Source organism: Budorcas taxicolor, chromosome 12 (genome assembly GCF_023091745.1).
Source record: "Budorcas taxicolor isolate Tak-1 chromosome 12, Takin1.1, whole genome shotgun sequence".
In the NCBI taxonomy this organism is placed as follows: Eukaryota; Metazoa; Chordata; class Mammalia; order Artiodactyla; family Bovidae; genus Budorcas; species Budorcas taxicolor.
This window is the reverse complement of record NC_068921.1, coordinates 75,915,575-75,935,676: the sequence shown is the minus strand read 5'-3', so window position 1 is coordinate 75,935,676 and position 20,102 is coordinate 75,915,575. Positions and strand designations below refer to the sequence as shown.

General features: G+C 43.9%; 1 protein-coding gene across 6 annotated transcripts in view; it reads left to right on the top strand.

The window, feature by feature from the left end:
- DOCK9 (dedicator of cytokinesis 9) overlaps nucleotides 1–19,887 on the top strand; it is a 289,727-nt gene extending 269,840 nt beyond the window's left edge. For all 6 annotated transcript variants that reach the window (XM_052650200.1, XM_052650198.1, XM_052650202.1 and 3 more), the window contains 8 exons: nucleotides 1,830–1,952; nucleotides 2,613–2,726; nucleotides 4,279–4,425; nucleotides 7,021–7,231; nucleotides 13,203–13,393; nucleotides 16,267–16,367; nucleotides 16,501–16,639; nucleotides 18,546–19,887. In XM_052650200.1, the coding sequence (XP_052506160.1) occupies nucleotides 1,830–1,952; nucleotides 2,613–2,726; nucleotides 4,279–4,425; nucleotides 7,021–7,231; nucleotides 13,203–13,393; nucleotides 16,267–16,367; nucleotides 16,501–16,639; nucleotides 18,546–18,668 (1,149 nt within the window). In that variant the 3' untranslated portion in view covers nucleotides 18,669–19,887. The remainder of the gene's footprint in view (nucleotides 1–1,829; nucleotides 1,953–2,612; nucleotides 2,727–4,278; nucleotides 4,426–7,020; nucleotides 7,232–13,202; nucleotides 13,394–16,266; nucleotides 16,368–16,500; nucleotides 16,640–18,545) is intronic.
- Nucleotides 19,888–20,102: the final 215 nt, after the last annotated feature.

Below are 20,102 nucleotides of genomic sequence, written 5' to 3'. Positions count from 1 at the left end.
ATTAGGTTGGTAATGAAACACACAGGTTCTGCCATTCATGTACAGAATAATAGGGGATACAAACATGTTTAAAGGCAACTATAAAAGACTTAAAAATATATTAACAAATTTAATCTAGCACTATATAAATAAGAAGACATTGTGACTAAGTAGGGTTTACCCTGACAATGCACCGTTGGTTCAGCCCTGGAAAGCCAGTCAATATAATTCACCATATTAACAGAACAAATAAGGAAAATCATATGACCATCTCAATAGATGCAAAAAAAGCATTTGAAAAAATTCAATATCTACTCATGAGTTTGCAGGGGGTTGGGGAAACCTAGGGATAGAAAGGAACTTCTTCAAGAAAAAGATTATCTACAAAAAACCTACAGCTAACATCATACTTTATGGTGAAAGACTGAATACTTTCCACCTAAAACTGTGAACAAGACAAGAATATCTACTTTTACCACTCCTGTTCAACACTGTGCTACAGATTCTAGTCAGTGCAGTAAGAAAAGAAATAAAATTGCCTGTGTTGACAGAAGATGTAATTGTCTTTCGTGACACAAGTAATCCAAAAGAATTTACAAGAGAAGTTACTAAAACTGAGTTTAGCAAGATCATAGGATAGAAGATCAGTATACAAAACTCAACCAACCTTCTTCACACTTAGATACTTACACCATAGTTGCACCATGCTGTTAACAATCACTTTGTATAGTTCCTACAAACATGCCAGATGACTTTAAATCTTACTCAACAAAGGCTTTTACTACAAAAAAAAATCAAAACTGAAAAACAGTACTGTTTATAATAACAGTAAAAACCTGGAAAAATTAGGTATAAATCTGTAGATTTGTATGCTGCTGCTGCTGCTAAGTCGCTTCAGTCATGCCCGACCCTGTGCGACCCCATAGACGGCAGCCCAACAGGCTCCCCCGTCCCTGAGATTCTCCAGGCAAGAACACTGGAGTAGGTTGCCACTTCCTTCTCCAATGCATGAAAGTCAAAAGTGAAAGTGAAGTTGCTCAGTCATGTCTGACTCCTAGCGACCCCATGGACTACAGCCTACCAGGCTCCTCCATCCATGGGATTTTCCAGGCAAGAGTACTGGAGTAGGTTGTCATTGCCTTCTCCTATTTGTATGCTAAAAACTACCAAACACTGATGAAAGAAATCAATGAAGTCCTAAGTTCAAGGACTTTAATGGAGGCAGGGTGACTGCCCAAACTTCAGTAGGTAAGAATTTTGAAAAGAAAAGGATGTTGGCAAGGCAGGCACAGTGCCTCCCACGCTCCATCACTGAATTCCTCTAAGATGTTTACATTGGTTTGAAGTCACGCTGAGTGACTCTCCATGTCTCAGCATTGTCCTTGTTCCTCAGAAAAGAAAAAAAAATCTAAATCATATTTAGAAAATGAGAACTAAGAACAAAAATTGAGAGCCTGTGTGAAGCTATCAATTTCCATTTTTTTTCCCCATGCAGTTAACTACTACCACAGTCACAAAATGAGACCTTAATTTCTGTCTGTAAACATGACTGGAAAATAGCTCATTGCAAAAAAAAAATGTAGAAGTTAGTTATCTAAAAATATTACATATTTTGAGGGGCTTCCCTGGTGGTCCAGTCGTTAAGACTCTGCGCTTCCACTGCAGGGGGCAAGGGTTCAATCCCTGGTCTGGGAAGTAAGATCCCACATGCTCACGTGCAGCCAAAAAAGTTGAATAAAATAATTTTTTAAAATATATTACATATTTTGAAATCATCTTCACCATTTATGCGTTCTGCAAGGAGCGCAGGGTCGGTTTCCCTGTAACACTCTCTCCCTCTCTTTGATCAGGACGTGCTCACAGAGCTCCTGGAACAGTGCGCAGACGGGCTCTGGAAGGCCGAGCGCTACGAGCTGATCGCCGACATCTATAAGCTCATCATCCCCATCTACGAGAAGCGGAGGGACTTCGAGGTATCCGAGTAGTCTGTTGGTTAACTTTTTCAGAGGACGGGGGAGTGACACACATCCCCAGACATTCTTACACGCAGAGAACGCAAGCAGGCCGCTTGAGCACGAGGTCTCTGCCCCTGCACGTGACCCTGGAGGCCACCACCCTCGGAGCCACGAGATGTCACACCTCTACCCAGACCTCCAATCTCAAAGGACAGCGGTTGGGGATTCTGGCACTCCACTTGCATAAAGTTGTCAGGACCCTGACTTTTAAAATCCCCAGGTGCCTCTTCTCTTAGAACTCTACCTCGCTCCACTGATGGGGGAAAAGAGTGACCCTTTCGGCCTTTCTGGGCTGGGGATGCCGTCCAGTTTCTCTTTAGCACGTGCTAAGGAATGGAGTAGGAAAAGCAAAAACTACAGGCAGCATCAGAGGACTGAACTGACTCACTGCACTGGGAACCCGATGGGTTCTCAGTATGCCAGATGGCCCTTCGGGTTGGAAACTTAACACTTGGAAATGATCACTGCCAGTTGTCCAGTCAAAACACATTCTTGATCTTTTCTTTCTTTAACTCAAGTCCAAGGAGTTTTCACCTGCATGATCTCATTTCATTGTTAGTTTCACATCAGTTCTGCTAGCTGCAAATGGGAAAAAACAAGCTGTGTTCTTCCTTGCAGAGGCTGGCCCACCTATACGACACGCTGCACAGAGCCTACAGCAAGGTGACTGAGGTCATGCACTCCGGCCGCCGGCTCCTGGGCACGTACTTCCGAGTGGCCTTCTTCGGGCAGGTGAGCCTCCTCCCTCTCCTATAGTGCATCCCCAGTCCTTTTTTGTTCTTGTTTAGACCCTATAAAGTGGTATTTTGTAAATTTCCCATTTTCTAGAAATTCTAATTTAATGAATTTGTCATGTTTACTATGGTTCTTATCTTCCTCAGTAGTAAACTTTCTGCTTTTTTTTTTTTTCTTTCTTCCTGTCTTTTCTTTATTACTTTCTTAAGGCAGCGGTAAGTTCTCCCATAAGACATTCTTAGCAGCATCTTTGGTACCTCAGTGTGGTTTGCAAGTTTCAAGTCTGTATGTATATCTGTCCAGTCATTACACACTCCAGAAAAAACCAGATTAACAGTTTATTCCATTCACAGAAATAAATCACCTGTTCCCTTACACATCTATACTGCATGTTTTAAACCAAAATTAAGACTTTCTGGTTTCCTTTGTCCCTGTGCGTCTCTTATCTTTTATAATATTTTTGCAAGTAGATTTACCATTGTAATATTTCAGAAACCTTTTATAAAGAGGTTCATTTATATTTAACTGAAAGTTTAACCTCCAAGTCTCTAACATGATTAAATAGTATAAATTATAATACATGTATTTAGGGTGTGTGGTTTTCAATGAGCTTTATATAACCTTCAATTTATCCTGTTATTTATTGTCTTTTATAACTTTATAGCAATACCAGTTTACAGACAGTGAAACAGATGTGGAGGTAATTACAGTAAATGCTTAAAAAGCAAGTAATACAGTGAATCACTGCATCTAAACTCCTAAGTTTGATGTGGGTGTTTTTTGTCTCATGTTAGCCTGCGTTTTTTCCTTTTATATACCGTGTTTTTTGCACCATTTTCTCTCTTTTATTTTAGATGAGAAATGTTTTTTAAAAATTTATTTCAAATATTAACTCCAATTTGGGCTTTTTCGTTTTCAACCTTTTTCACTTCCCAAGCAATTTTCTAAGCCTTGTCATATTCAGACCTGACTGGTGCTAAAACAGGTGATGACTGGCGATTATAAAAATATTTTCTGATATTATGCGACAATCCTTTCCTATTTTTTCTCATCAGTGAGGCAAAATGGAATTTACACCAACTTTACATAACTTTTGCCAAACATACTCTCCAGGCCAGAATGCTTCTGTTGATACTGTAAAATCCCGTGTAGATGGGAGAGGTCAGAAGGGGGGGTGTGCGTGTCTGAGGCCAGCCCATTGGCTGCTGAGACATGTCTTAGTGAGTTCTGTTCCTTGGGAATGTGAAACAGGCTTGAGTGCCATCATTCGACTTCACCGAGAGAACACAGTCTTGAATCCCCAATTTCTCATTCACTCAACACTTAATGATCACATTCTTGGATGAGTTTGCAGTTTTGTGTTTTTCCTTTATCTTCACACCCAGACCTCACGTTATTATCATTTTCCTTCCTATTTGGAAAGCCCGATTTTGTTTTTAGAATCACTCCCTTTTTTGTTGTTGTTAACCCTTGTAACAAAAGACTCATTCCCTGTGGTCAGCCTTGGGCTTGTGTCTGGGGGCAGCTCTAATTGTGCGTAATGTCACAGGGGTTCTTTGAAGATGAAGATGGAAAGGAGTATATTTACAAGGAACCCAAACTCACACCTCTGTCAGAAATTTCTCAGAGACTTCTCAAACTTTACTCAGATAAATTTGGTGCTGAAAACGTCAAGATGATACAAGATTCTGGCAAGGTATGGACCATGCTTGTAAATGTATCATAGCAATGTAATATTGTTTTTTCATGTATGATTGATCATATATATTCATAAATGTGTGTCAAAAAAAGAAGATGCAGGAAAAAGTTAAGAATGGTTGACTTTGAGTGACAAGTGTATTTTTTCTCCCCTAATAGGTTTCTATGCTTCCCTGATATCCTTCATGAAGCGGTCCTTTATTTTATAACTTTAAACAGATATTCTTTTAAAAAAATAATTAATATCTGAAAGGACATACCATTTTTAGTCCAGCTATTTAGAAACTCCGTAGGAGTAGGGTCCTAGGTTCTGTTGGTCACTGCTCTTTTTCCTTGGACTTAGCACAATGTCTGGTTGGTTGACTGATGGACAGACAGAGGGATGAGCAGACAGACCAAGGAAGGAACTAACTAGCCAGCACATCTGTAGGAATGAGATTTATGTTCTCCTTAGAGAGGCTGTCCTCTGCTGAGTTGCCCTCACACGAGGACCATTTCTGAACCTCCACACTTTCCTTGTGTATTTACGTGTTGTACCGACTTTAGGACATCTCCCAAGAGATGGGATCCTCTTGCCTCCTGAAACTCAGGTCTAGTGGAGCTCCTGTTCTTTGCATTTACAAACGTTCCTCCTGTTCACTTCCCAACAGCAATAAGCTTGACCTCTTTCTCAGTCCATCCTTTCGGAGGAGCCTCAGTTCATGTTTTTGTCCTGAGCCCTGCGTAGGCGTCTCCAGTGTCTGGAATTTATGTCCTTGGGGCCCTTCCCTTTCTCCAGAGAAGAATCTTGCAGTCTCCTGCCCAGGTGGTAGGGAGGGGACAAGGGAGAAGGTAATTCTGGATGCTGGAGGCAGATGAGCAAGGGTGAAGGTCCCACGTTCAGCCTGCAGCCTTCCACCTGCCCTTCCATCTGCATCCTACTCTGTACCTTGCCCCCGCTTTCTGCTGAGACTGGCGAACCCACTTAGACTCTTTCCAGACCAGTTTCTCCAAGGAACAATCTGTTCTTTTCTTGGGGGTGGGGACTTGGGAAGGGAGCCTGGGGTTCTGCCACCACCCACCATAGACTCTGGGCCACTCACCAAACCATACCTCCCCTGGTCACCCTAATCCTAGTGCTGGTCTTCTCCAGACGCCCATCTCTTCAGGTTGCTGAAACAGATACCATAGACCAGGTAGCATACAAACAACAGAAATTTATTCCTCACCATTCAGGAGAGAGACGGGAAGTCCAAGGTCAAGGCACCAGCAGACTCAGTCTTCTGAGTGAGATTCTTCTTACTGGAGCATAGACTTATCGCTGTGTCTTCATGTAGAAGAAGGGCTGAGGGAGCTCTGTGGGGGCCTTGTATAAGGGTACTAATTCCATTCATGAAGGCCCCACCCTCCTAACCTAATCATCTCCTACCTTCCAAAACCACTTCATTAGAGGTTAAGATTTCTACATGAGAATTTGGGGAGAACACAGATGTCCAGTCCATCACAGCAGGCTTCTGAGGGGTGCTCTGGCTTCCTCCTTGTTGCCCCTTCCATGGGAATGTGGATTAGAACTTTAACCCCCGTGCACCTGCCTTCCAGATATTCAACAAACTCACACACTGCTGTTCTTCCGTCCTTTTTGTCCTTGCCAGTTAATTCTATACTTTGTGACAGAGCTGTACAAAGGAAGAGGGAGAAATGTACATTGTTGGTCCATTTTTAGCCAGAAACCTCAACATAACCTTATTAAGACCTACTTCCTTTCTAGACCAAATCACTCAAGTCCAACTTGCCTTTTTCTCTGAAGCCAAAAACTTTGTCTGGATCAGGCTGTGTCTTTGACCTAACAACCTTCTCTCAAGATGTTCATGCATTCATCTATTACTTGTATTAAATTAATTCATATCCATGTGTTTAAGTCTAATCTATCTGCAGGTTAATTATGACTTGAGGGCTTGGCTTTAAACACTATTACTAAAACAAACATTTTTTTCTCTAAGCCAAATATGCAAAAATACAGCTTAGGAAAGAATCAGAGGAATCCAGATGGGGAGTCATTCCACATGAAAACTAGCATGATGTCTTTAAAAAAGTCAGTGTCATGAAGAAGAACAGTCTGGATTAAACAAGACTAAGGAGCCATGACTAAATGTAAAACGCAATCTTCGATTAGATTCTGGTTCAAACACAAATAGCCAAAAATACCATTCTGGGACATTTGAGAATTTTTCATCTAAACTTGGTATATTGGGTACTATTAGGATATTAGTGTTAATTTTGTAACATTAACAAAATGATGATGTATTGTGGTTATGGAGGAGGCTGTCGTCATGTTTAGGAGATGCTGGCTCAAGTGTCATGATGTGAACCACTTACTTTGAAATGCTTCCACTAAAAAAAAAATTACCTGTACATATGTGTGTAAAGAGACATATAAACAAATAGCAAAGTATTAGCAATTGTTCTAAGTGGTGGGTATATGGCATTTGTTGTACTGTTTTTTTTCAAACTTTCTGAGTCTCCAAAACTTTTACTCATACAAAGTGGGAAAACACAGCTTCCGCGTGCATTGAGACACCAGAAGCTGTATTCCATTCCCTTTATTCATTTAAAGGTCAACCCCAAGGATCTGGATTCCAAGTATGCATACATCCAGGTGACTCACGTGATCCCGTTCTTTGATGAGAAAGAACTGCAAGAAAGGAAAACGGACTTCGAAAGATCCCACAACATTCGCCGCTTCATGTTCGAGATGCCCTTCACCCAGAGCGGGAAGCGACAGGGGGGCGTAGAGGAGCAGTGCAAGCGGCGCACCATCCTGACAGGTACGGCTTCCCCCCCACCCCACCCATTCCGGTAAGAGCCACACCCAGCTTCCGGTAAGAGCCACACCCAGCCTCAGCATGGAGGGCAACAGAAAGAGCCTCCAGAAGGGATCCAGAAGCTTCTAGAACCGGAAGGGCCTCGGGAACTTAGTTAACTTTCCTTACGTACCTGCTTCAGTTTAACACGTATCTCATGCTTGCTTTTGAAAACGCAGATGACATTTTTCTGTTTACCTGTTGGGTATCTTCTTCCATCAGACCAGAAGTCAGGTCCAGTGGCAGGTCACTTACCCTTTTTAGAATCTGGTGAAACCAGTGGGCCCATTTTCTTCCTAGAACGCTCTGGCATGCTGTTCTGAGCGGTTGGCAGACTCTCCAGATACGTGCCCCACCCCCGGGTCAAGCACCCCTGCGCACAGTGCCGAGGCTACCTACGTCATGGGAGCAGACCCTTGAAGCATCTGTGCCTCACAGGTCCCAGCATGACCCTGCTCAGAGACTCCAGGGGGCAGGAACAGGTGGGATAGGAGGCTCACCTCCTCCCTGAGTGGCTGGCCAGCCTCAGCTCTTGCTTCTAGAACAAGACGACAGCACAATCTCAGCTGCTAGTACCAGGAAGCCCACCGCATTACAGGCTGCCCACTCAGCAGTGGCAAGAGTTTCAGTGGCTCCTTTGGCACCAATTAGTAGCCACTGATTACCCACCCCCTAGAACTATGCTGTGTGACACATGTAGAGGCGTCTTGGGAGTAACCTAAGAGCCACCATCGCTCTCAGGTTAGGGTCAGCAAATGACAGGCAACCTTTAACCTTTAACAAGCAATAAAAGGCTTTCTTGACTTAAAAAAAAAAAAAATAAGTGAGGAGGCTGTTGAGAATGCCACGTGTTGTCAGTATCTGCTATTGAGGCACATTTTTCAGACTGGCCATAGTTAAGTCGAACCAGGAAGGTGCCCAGTGCTTGTCCAGCGGTTGCTGTTGTCAAGTGTTCCGCCTGGTCACGAGCAGGGAGCGTTGCTGCACTGCTACTGCTAAGTCACTTCAGTCGTGTCTGACTCTGTGCGACCCCATAGATGGCAGCCCACCAGGCTCCCCCATCCCTGGGATTCTCCAGGCAAGAACACTGGAGTGGGTTGCCATTTCCTTCTCCAATGCATCAAAGTGAAAAGTGAAAGTGAAGTCGCTTAGTCGTGTCCGACCCTCAGTGACCCCATGGACTGCAGCCTTCCAGTCTCCTCCGTCCATGGGATTTTCCAGGCAAGAGTACTGGAGTGGGGTGCCATTGCCTTCTCCGAGGGAGCACTATAATCATCAATGAAGAGTTCTGTGAGGATGGCGCAGTTTCCGGTGAAGCTTCTGCCTCGCCAGTGGACAATACACTTTAAATGGGTGAATTGCGTGGTGTGTGATTTAGTGGTTAGGAAAAGAAAGAGTGTGGTTCATGATGAAATAGCTCAGGACAGCATATTGCATAGGATTTTTTATTCTTCCTATGAGGGAACTGAGATAAAAATTTAAATTCAGCAAAGAACCCCCGAAACCCTACATTCTTTTTCTTATTCTCGAAGGTATTTTATTTTTTAATTGAAGGATAATTGCTTTACAGAATTGTGTTGGTTTCTGCCAAACATCAACATGAATCAGCCATAGGTTTACATATCGCTCCCTCTTGAACCTGCCTCCCGCCTCCCTTCCTATCCCACCTTCTAGGTTGTTACAGAGCCCCAGTTTGAGTTCCCTGAGTCATACAGCAAATTCCCATTGACTATCTATTTTACAAATAGTAAGATAAGTTTCCATGTTACTCTCAATACATCCCACCCTCTCCTTCCTCCCCTCCCCTACATTCTTTAAAAAGGAGATTCTGCTCCTGTTTTTAGAAAAATAAAACGACCTTTAAAACACAAACAATATTGTCCTCAAAAACATCAGCCCCTCCCCATAGATTGAAAGTGAAAGTGTCAGTCACTCAGTCATATCCAGCTCTTGTGACCCCATGTACTATAGCCCACCAGGCTCCTCTGTCCCTGGAATTCTCCAGGCAAGAATACTGGAGTGGATAGCTATTCCCTTCTCTAAGGGAATCTTCCTGGCCCAGGGATCGAACCCAGATCTTCTGCATTGCAGGCAGATTCTTTACCATCTGAGCAATGAATTGTTTTTCTGATGGACACAGTAGCAAATCCTTATTAAGCAAAATAACTGCATTTTTTAGGTGGAGTCATTTTACAAGAATTACCAGCTTACCATGTTTATCTCTCCAGCAGTGATAACCTCAGATCAGTGCTTATCAAAGGTTGTTCCCAGTCTGCGGTGTCAGCAACACCTGGGAACTTGTGGCATGCTGGGGGCAGGGCCCAGCTGGTGTGGTTAACCTAGCCTTCCAGGTGTTTCTGACACTGCTCAAGTTGGAGAACTGCTGATTTAAATAAACCGAGCTCACTGATGAGTCAGGGTCAGGATTTGTATCATGATTATCCCACTCAGGGAGCATGCTTATTCATAAACAGTTACCATGGGGTGTTTTCACTAGCCAGTTTCCCATTTTGTTGCAGAAGTATTTTAGATTAGATAACAGACCAGAGCAAAGCTCTGTACCCGCCTGAGCAGAGGGGACAAAGAGTAACGCTGCTACAGAGAAAGGAAATAATCGACTCAGGAAATAATCACCCTTAGGAGGTGTGGGCAGTGCAGAGCCTGGGCCTGGGTCCTGCAGACCCTATCACATCTTCACTATGTGACCTTGGGCAGGTCACTTAATCTCTCTGCACCTTAGTTTTTCATCTGTAAAAAGAAAGTTACACTGTCCATCCTGTGTGAAAGGATTTGGTAAATTATGCCCAGGTGGGGAAGGAATGCACTTCATTTTGCTACAATCTCATCCACCATTGAGCTCCTTGCCTTTTGAGGTTGATGATGAGCAAAAGGAGATTATAATGCAACAAAAGAGCAAGAAGGGGTGCAGTTTCTGCCCAAACGATCTCAGAATTTCACAAGGCTTAACTACTGATAGTACAAAGATTTAGAGAAGGGCTTGTAAAAATGCTACTGAGAACCTGTAAACTATACCAACCTTCACTTAAAGACACACAGGCCAGGATATTCTGAGCTTTCCCTTGTGTTATTAATCCCTTAGGATCTTCTTCCTCTGCATTGCTTCAGAGCTGTCCTTTGGCCTTCAAGTTGTGTAGAAGCCCCTGCCCTCCGAACCCAGACAGGTTCACTTTCCTGGATAGTTCACTCAGTCAGCTACAATAGTGGGTCGTTTGAAAGACCTAATGATCACCCTCCCATCCCCCTCGGTGTCAGTTCTGAGCCTGCCTCCCTACCTGACCCTGTCTGTTCCTTCTTTCGTGGAGCTCATCCCATGGAGTTCCTGGTCATTATTCCTCAGGCTCCCAAATCACGTCCAGACTCCTTCTCAGGTTGGAAATAATTCCCCCACCCCTTACCCCCTGATCAGTCTCACCAGACCGTACAACCACACCCCTCAGCCGTCTCTTCCTCATTGTCCTGACTGAAGGGCTACAGACCACTGATGTGGGCTGTTGATTCATGATGTGATGGCTCACTCAGTCCACCACCTAATTTTCCACTTTCCAGGCCCATTTGCTCTTTCATGTAGCCATTTGGGGAGTAATATATTCTAACGTTCAGCAAAATTTGTGGAGCACGGGCGGGCAATGTCCAACTTGGTGTATCAACAAAACAGAACTCTCTGTGCAGTTGAATTCTAGCAGGAGGAGACAGACGATAAACAGTAAATATAATGAGTAAATGTGTCTGTGTTGGAAGGTAATACGCGTTCTGGACAAAAGCAAAGGGGGATTGGAAATGGGGTGTTGGGGAAGGGGAAGGTTGCAGGTTAAATGGTGGGTTAAATGGAAGCCCTGTGGGCTTCATGGAGAGTCCAGACTTGAAGGAGGTGAGGGAATGGTCTGTGCAAATGTCTGGAGGAAGACAGAGCTATGGGGGCAGAGACCAGTGGCGGGGGTCCCTGTGCCCACCATGCTCAGGGTGACCAGTAGGCCAGTGTGGCTGGAGCCAAGTGACCCCAGTGAGAGGAGACATGAGGCCAGTAAGGAAGGCTGGGCCAGGGGGTGGTCCTGGATCATGTGCCTTGGTGGGCTCATGCACAGACCCTGAGTTTTCTGTATCATTTCACCTCTCCTGTGCCTCTTTTAGCCCCCTGTGACCATCATAAGAAGCAGTGACTCAGACCTTTTGCTGAGTGGAATCAGTGTAACATGGACATCTCACAAATACCCTTGGAGTTGTTTTTTTTTCTCTCTGAAATAATGGTGCTGCCACCCCATGGCACCCAGAAGCACTGTGATAACGTTAGTAGTGTGTTTTGACATGGCGTGAGCCTCACAAGACGTGTGTCCTGACGAATGAGAACACAGTATTCTCACTGTAAAGCACGTCAGTCTGTCGTGTCTGGGCACACCTGTGGCTGGAGGGCTGTTCCCATCTCCCTGGCTGATAAACAGCAGCATCTAGTTCTTGTCAAAGGAGCCTTCAGTCCAAAGAGGACTTGCCAATCCCAGTGTCGCCACTTAAAAACTGTGTCCGCAGAGAACACAGAAGAAATGGTAGCCACGGACCCTCGGCCTTAGATTGCATTCGGCAACTAGGACAGGCCTGTAAAGGGTGTGACAAACAGGGTTGGATCAGGTTGAATGTCTTTTCCCGCTCTGTTTGGACTTTTGGGTGGCCCTGAGGGAACCCTGGGAGCCGACCTTTCTCGTTTTGTGATCAGTCCTTTTCGAGTAAACCCTCCCCAACCACTTACTAAATAGTAAAGAATCTAAACATAACACTCCTATCTTATTTCCACTTGTTAAAAAGTAATAGAAGCTTTAAGCATATAGCTACCTGCCTATTCATAAATACATATATGAAATAAGAACATTATATTTACATATACAATATATAAGCAATAGGGGAGAAATGTGAAACAGTATTGAATTAGAAACAACTATTTTTCTGTTCTTTTTTTTTTAATTTTAATTGGAGGCTAATTACAATATTGTGGTGGTTTCTGCCATACATTGACATGAATCAGCCATGGTTATACATGTGTCTCCCATCCTGAGCCCCTCTCCCACCTCCCTCCCCACCCCATCCCTCAGGGTCATCCCAGTGCACCATCCCTGAGCGCCCTGTCTCATGCATCGAACCTGGACTAGCAATCTGTTTCATATAGGGTAATATATATGTTTCAGTGCTATTTTTTTCTATTCTTTTTTAAACCAACTCTTTGGTGTTGATATGTTCAGGTGTCTTAAAAGAAGTGAAAACAATATTGAGTGGCGTCTTTTTGGTTAAAAAAAATATGTGAGAAAAACTAAATATTTTTTAATGTTGTTGAATCACTCAAGTTTTAAAACATCTTTATTATTGCAACTCAAAGTTTGTGAATTTCCAGTTCATAAACTACTTTGCTTGGAAATACATTCTCACATGTTATTTTCATTGATTTCTCTGACTTGTGCAAACTTAAGCATGTGATTCCAAGTTGTTCCATGGCTCAAGGATATTCCTATGGAACTCTTTTCTGGACTTAACTCTGTTATATGATGTCTCAGGACTGTTTATTTAGTCTTTTTTATATTTGCAAAGCTGTCTCATGCCTGCTAGCTCATTCAGCTCTCACAACTTCCAAGAAAGGTTTAGCACATTTATGGGCAAGAAAATTGAGCAAGGAGTGATCAAATGACTTCTTTAAAGATAAACCTCTCCTATTACAGTAAACAAGAACCCGACCCTCTTGACTTTATGTGGTGCCTGTGGTTAAACGCACAGCACAATAAAGGGAGACTGGTTTCTGGTTCTGCGAAGTGCCAGCATGTGTCCTAGACACGCTTCAGGTTCCTTACCTGTCACTTGGGCGTGGTGATGAGCTGTCTGTCGGGACGAATTTAGCAGCGCGAGCCGTGGCCTGACTCTGCGCTGTGTTCCTCCACAGCGATACACTGCTTCCCGTACGTGAAGAAGCGGATCCCAGTCATGTACCAGCACCACACAGACCTGAACCCCATCGAGGTGGCCATCGACGAGATGAGCAAGAAGGTGGCCGAGCTCCGGCAGCTGTGCTCCTCGGCCGAAGTGGACATGATCAAACTGCAGCTCAAGCTCCAGGGCAGCGTGAGCGTCCAGGTAAGCCGGGTGCCAGGCCAGGCAATCCGCCCGCCAGGCCAGGCATCTGCAGGGCAGCACCTGTGGACCCAGGGAATTTCAGGTCGTTCACACCAGATCCAGAGGAGATCCCCACCCTCTCTTCTGTATTTGTGCGGTTTCTCCCAATCCCAGATGGGCGGGAGCCCTTTGGCTACAAGAGCATCATTGTCACCAAGCTGTCTGCAAGGGCTGGAGATGGGTACAGCCTGGCTTCTCAGAAATTTGGTTAATTCTGACTGCCTAGTGGAAGCATCAAGACTTAAATAAGATGAAGTATGGAGAGCTATAGGTTTTCATATGAAACTGTTGTTTTCTGGTTTCTATGAAAATTGTAACTGAAAAGGTACCTGAAGTTTCACTCTTTTAATGGTATCTTTTGATTAGTGAAATTCTTCATTTCAACATAGCCCAACTGATCAATAGTTCCTTTATTAGTAGCAGATTTTGTATCCTCTATAGAAATCTGTTTCAGAGATGTTCTTTTTTTCTTTGTTTATCTGAATTGATTTTTCTGTGGTAACAAATAGGGGTCAAGACTTTTTTTTTCCTTTAGCTGTTCAGGTGAAGTTGTACTGGATCTAGGTGCTGACTTTTTTTGTCCTTTTTATTGGAGTGTAGTTGATTTATAACGTTGTGTTGGTTTCTGCTGAACAGCAAAGTGAATCAGTTATACATACACATATATCCACTCTTTTTTAGATTCTTTTCCCATTAGGCCATACAGAGTACTGAGTAGAGTTTCCTGTGCTATAGAGTAGGTCCTTATTAATTATCTATTTTATGCATAGTAGTGTGTATAGGTCAATCCCAATCTTCCAGTTTTTCCTACCACCCCCCACCCCACCCCCAGGTGCTGGATACACAGGTGTGTTCAGTTTGTACAAGCTAAACACTTACATGCACCTTTATCTTGGTATGGTACACTTCAATCATAGGGATGTTTTTCAGATATTGTACTTACATGGTTTCCTAAGAAATTGATAGATATTAAGTTACTCCCTCCAGTGACCAGCATGCTTCTTGCTTTATTGACGTTTTTAAGTTTGTATAAATAATTCTAGCCACCTGCATTATGTGTATATTCCTATATCCGCTTTTCTCTTTCAAGAAGAATGTGTTTATAAAGGTTACATGTAGATTGTAATACACTGGTTTCAGTTTCTGAAATCGGTTTTTGTCAACTTTTTATCAGATCAATGCTAAGCTGTTACCTCACATTTTTCTAAAAGTCATTCACCTCAAAAGTATTTACAGATGTTTTCAACCTCTTCTCTTAAGGCCCAAAAGACTAATGTACCAAAATAAGGTATCAGGTGAAGATGATAAATACTCCAGCCACGTGATTGCATAACGGGCCAGAGGCCACAATTTTCTGCAGCTTAAAACAAAAACCACTCAGTAACGTGGCCTGGGCCTGGAAACAGCCAGCTTCTGAAAAGGCCACTGTGGGTCAGGGGGAAGGCGTGGCAGGGAAGGGTGGGGCTGGGCAGGATGCACTTTCCAAAGGGCATGTGCCCTGCCTTTTGATAGTGAACTTAGCATTGGATAAATTCCTGGTCACCTTTAAGACCAAAGCATTCTGTGATCAACCGAGGAGGTGAAAGTTACTCCCTCCAGGGTAACAACAAAGCTGGAATCCGGGGAGAGAAGCCTGATCCTTTTATTTGTGTTTCTTTAATTCTTCCACCAAGAGCCTCTCCCAGGTGGCTGTTGCACAGGACAGAGCCATCGGGTGGCTTCATGACTCTGCTCTCCACTCCAGGGTCTTAGCATGCTGACCTTATGAAGTGTCACGAGCTTCCTTCTCCACCTTCTTAAAACTGAACATACACATCACTCTGGATATTCCTTCGTTCAGGTCACTTTTAGGTTATTGACAAAGCTCCCCACATATATCCAGGGATCATACCCAGTCATCCCTGAGGGTTAGCTAGTTGTCCCTATGTCAGAGGGCCCCCTTCTAACCTCTGTGCCCCCCGTCTCCCCACCCCTGGTGTGAACTCTTACCAGTTCAGTTCCCCTGCCATTACTGCTAGTCCTACATGCCGTGGGCCAGGACTGCTGCCCATGCCCTTCACCCACAGCCACAGCCACGCCCTCCCTGCTCACTTACCTCCAAGTCCTTCAGGACACCCCCATCCCAGAAAAATCATGCAATGATCACGTAGTCAGGCCCTTTCCCAAGTCCCAAGTGCCTGGAACTTTCCCCTCCCCATCCAGTGTGTCTAACCCTCTTTCTCGCCACACTCCCACATTTCCTGACTTACTCAGCCTCAGAGAGCTCCGCTTGGTGAATTAGAGGAGACATGCAGGGCTCTGAGTCCCTCATCTTGTTGCCAAATTCCCCTGAATCTTTGGCCTCCCAGCCCTTGAAATTGTTAGTTCATTTAAGGGTAGCAGATCAGCTCCACAATTCCACCAGGGGAAGAGTTGGTTCTTTAAAACTGGCACACGTACTTTGTTTTTCAGTTTTCATTGAACTCACCAGATTGACCTCTTAGTTCAGTGTCATATAGCACAAATACCAGTTGGAAGACTGGCTCTGATCTCAGGTGTCTTACTTATTGGCTGTTCGACCTTAAACAGGTCCTTACATTTTCCAAGCGTTAGTTCTTCCTCCATAAGATGAACCATCATCACAAGTGCCCTGAGGATGGCTGAGATGACAAACATCAAATAGCTTATAGCAATATGAGCTTGATTCATGGTTTCTTCTTTTGGGTCCTAAGTTCATGGAGGGCAGAGGTCATAACTCACTCACTCAAGCAGCATTTTTAGCAAATGCCAGCTGAAACTAACGATGATGGGCATTTTCTTCATAACCTAATTTTAAATTTTTGTTCTTTATCCAGGTCAACGCTGGTCCACTGGCATATGCCCGAGCTTTCTTAGATGACACAAACACGAAAAGATACCCTGACAATAAAGTGAAGTTGCTTAAAGAAGTTTTCAGGTAACGCACACTGGAAATGTCTTTCTCTTGAAGTAGCAATTGTTCCTGTGCTTGCTCAGGAAAGAGATCCTGCCAGTTGGGCTCACGCTTTGTTCTGTTCATGCCTTGATTTCCCTCTCCCGCACCGTTTCAGGCAATTTGTGGAAGCTTGCGGTCAAGCCTTAGTAGTGAACGAACGGCTCATCAAGGAGGACCAGATAGAGTATCAGGAAGAAATGAAGGCCAACTACAGGGAAATGACAAAAGAGCTTTCTGAAATCATGCACGAGCAGGTAGGTGCCACACTCGAGTGCTTCTCATGTTTAGACCCCCTGCACACTTGGGGGTCTCAGGTGCACCCTACAATGGTCTGAATGCCCCGACATCCTTCCAGAATGTTGCTCTCTGAAGGATAGGGTAGCATGCTGCACTGCTGCTACTGTCTAACCCTGGGGGCTTGGGGAACAGCCAGCAAGAAGCCTACCCGTCATTGTCTAACCTCCTTTCTATCACTCAAACTGTCAATAGCTCAGAAACAACTCACATAAAAAAAGAAATACCAGTACTATTCCTGGAACTCTTTATTCACCCAATCCTTTGGTTTAAGGAATTCTCCATTGCAGTAAATGTCTTTCACCATTTAAAAACATAGGGTTGTGCAGAGTGTGACTCCTTACAGCTGATCTGGGTGCCCCAGTGAGTCAGTCCTCAAGGCTGCTTCTTTATTCCTTGTCATTCTGGGCAGCTTCCCTGATTGCACTGCTACCACCATCTTCCTGTGTGAATTCCTTTCAGTGGGATTACATATGTGGGCTCAGTAGTCATCAGTGGGGACAGCTGCCCAGGGAACTAAATGAATGTCAAAGGCTACTTCCTGTTGCTTTCTGAGGGGTCTGTTCTCCATCAACCACAGAGTTGATGGAGACTTCTGTGTCAGTCTTTCTGATCAATGTTGGCCCCGTAAGCGGCCCACATGACTGCTTCTGTCTGTTGCCTCCATCATTGCCTTTCATTCTTAAATGGAAGCCAGTGCCATTTGTGTCAGTTGCCTGTGATGATTTAGTTAGGAGGCTTCTGTTGCAGAAAACTAACTTAAATGTCTAAGCTTTAACTTGCTTTTTTTTCTCCTCCATGCTCACGTATTCAGATGGGATGGTAATGTCATTTTCTACTTTTATTTCTCTGGATCTTAATAACTGGCTCACAGAAAGTTACGACTAAGTTTGGATAACTGTAGACACCGACATAATGACAGTACATGTGCAAAAAGAAGGCAGCCCTCTTCTGGGCATTTAGAAAAGTACAAAAAAAAATAGAAATGACTAAAGAAATAAATACGTGAATAATTGAGCGGAAAGAGAGGGTTTTGTGGGAACAAGTGTCTGGAGAAAGCTCAGGGTCTTTTGTGTGGGGCCTCCAGGTAGTTTGGAGAGCTTGATCAGTGGCTGTCAGCACTTGGCACTAGACAAGATGAAAGTAGGGGGGGAAAAAATTCAGAGCTGAGAATATTAAACTCCCAGACTGTGTGGACATAATGCCATGCTGGCTGTTAACTGCACCTTGAATTTTCCATTATCCCAACAACTGTGAAGATTAAACTTTGAACCCTAAAGCAAAAATGGTCTTGCCCTGGAGTCTTGGACTTTCCAGGGGAGCCTCTGAGTGTGTGTGTTTCTCTCAGTGTCCACCCGGCAGTAGGTCAAGTCTTGTACTTAGAATTCTTCCCTGCGTTATTGAGTGTGAAAGACACTTGTTGAGAGTCAGCAAGGCGGCCACTCTCTCTCTCCTAGCATGGAAATCTGTAAGATCTTGAGAAAAGGAGCTGGTGGAAAACACCGATGCTCCAGATTCATTTAAAAAAAAAAAGACTTTTCCAAGGGCCGGGACCAGGTCGTGTCCCCACCAGGTACGTGCAGGATAGACTTCAAGGTGCTTTTATGACCTGGTGAGCTTAGAAGGCTCTCTACTCACTAACGTGTAGAGGAAACGAAACATGCTGTCCTTGACTTGCTCTTTAAAATCCTGATCCGATAAACCCTGATACACAGTGGGAGGTGAGCTGCCCCGCTCCCTCGGCCCTGCATGGAGGCTGAGCTACCTGGGGGTGTCACAGTCACGCAGTGGCCGCCGGGTGATGAGTTGTGAGAAGTGTCACTGGGCGCGTTGCGTGTGGGTAACACTGCGTCTCTGTGCCTCAAGATCTGCCCCCTGGAGGAGAAGACGAGCGTTCTGCCAAACTCCCTGCACATCTTCAATGCCATCAGCGGGACGCCCACCAGCACGCTGGTGCACGGCATGACCAGCTCGTCCTCCGTGGTGTGATCTCCCCGCGTGGTCCACGGGTGGGGACTTGCTCTGTCATTTGCAAACTCAGGACGATGACTCCAAAGCTAATCCCTGGGCAGGTGCCCGACACGGGGAGACCGAGCACAAGGAGGAGCCGAGGGGATGGAAGAGTTACGGGAATAAAGAACCGGGTAATTTCGTATCTCCTGGAGGAGTCCTCCTCAAGAGAGCATTCGTTATTTTTTTTTTTAAACCTCGCTGGCAATATTCAACATTTTCATTGTGTCTTAACAGAGATGTGTAGTGGACACTCTTCGGCTGGAGTTAAGTGTTATTCTTCCTTACAGAAGTAGTATTAAAAATAAACGGCCTGGAGAAAACACGTGTTTTGGAATGTACATAGCACTGAAGTCGAGGCTGGAGGGTAACCCTTCGCCTCTAGGCTAAGCTGGAAAATCTTGAAAATATTTTTTTTTTCCTGTGGCACATTCAGATTGAAAACAAGAACTATTTTTGTGACTAGTTTTTGATGACCTAAGGAAACTGACCATTGTAATTTTTGTACCAGTGAACCAGAAAAGCTAGTGCTTTTATACTCATTTACTTGCATTGAAGAAATAGGAAAGCTTAAGAAACTATGGGAGCTTAAAACTAGTCAAGCAGTTTAGAACCAAAGGCCTGTATTAATAAACACAACTATGCTAAACGTTTAAAGGAGTACAGTATACTGTTATGTACATAGAGTTTGTTAATACAGTCTTGGTATTGTGTACATACACGTATGACATTTCTACATTTTTAATACATCAGCTTCTGCATAAAGTTTAATTGTGACAGATTTGTGCTGTTCTAGTATATGCAACACACTTGACTCTACTGTTTTATTCTTGTACATAAAAGCAGTGCAGTTTGGAGGTGTATACAGTCTTTGCTATGTTAGGTTTATAAACCATTTTAAAAATTTCATCCTTTTGCCAAAGTGGTGGAGTATGTCATTGATAAATCATAAATCTTGTGGTGAATAGTGGTGTAATGTAAAGCCTTCACCATGTTATATTTTCTTTTCAGACATTAATTGAGTAATTTTATATTTGGGAAAAATAAAGGTTTTTAATTTTATTTAACTAGAATCTCTGCCCTGCTGTAATTAAACATTCTGTACCACATCTGTATTAAAAACAACATTGCTGATTTTCTGGTAGCGAGTATTGGGTATTTATTGTCGGACAGCCTTAAGAGGGGGCAGGATATTGAAATATTTGGGGGTGAAATAACGTGGTATATGAAATTTGCTTAAAAATACTTGAAGGGGAAAAAAGAGGGTAGGGATTTGAAACAAGCTTGACAGATGTTGGTTGCTAATTGTGGAAGCTGAGGTTGGGTGCCTGGGGACCATTGTACCCATGTCTCTGCCTTGGTCTAAGTTTCCACGGTATAGATTTCAAGAGGCGGACTGGGGGGCTGGATCTC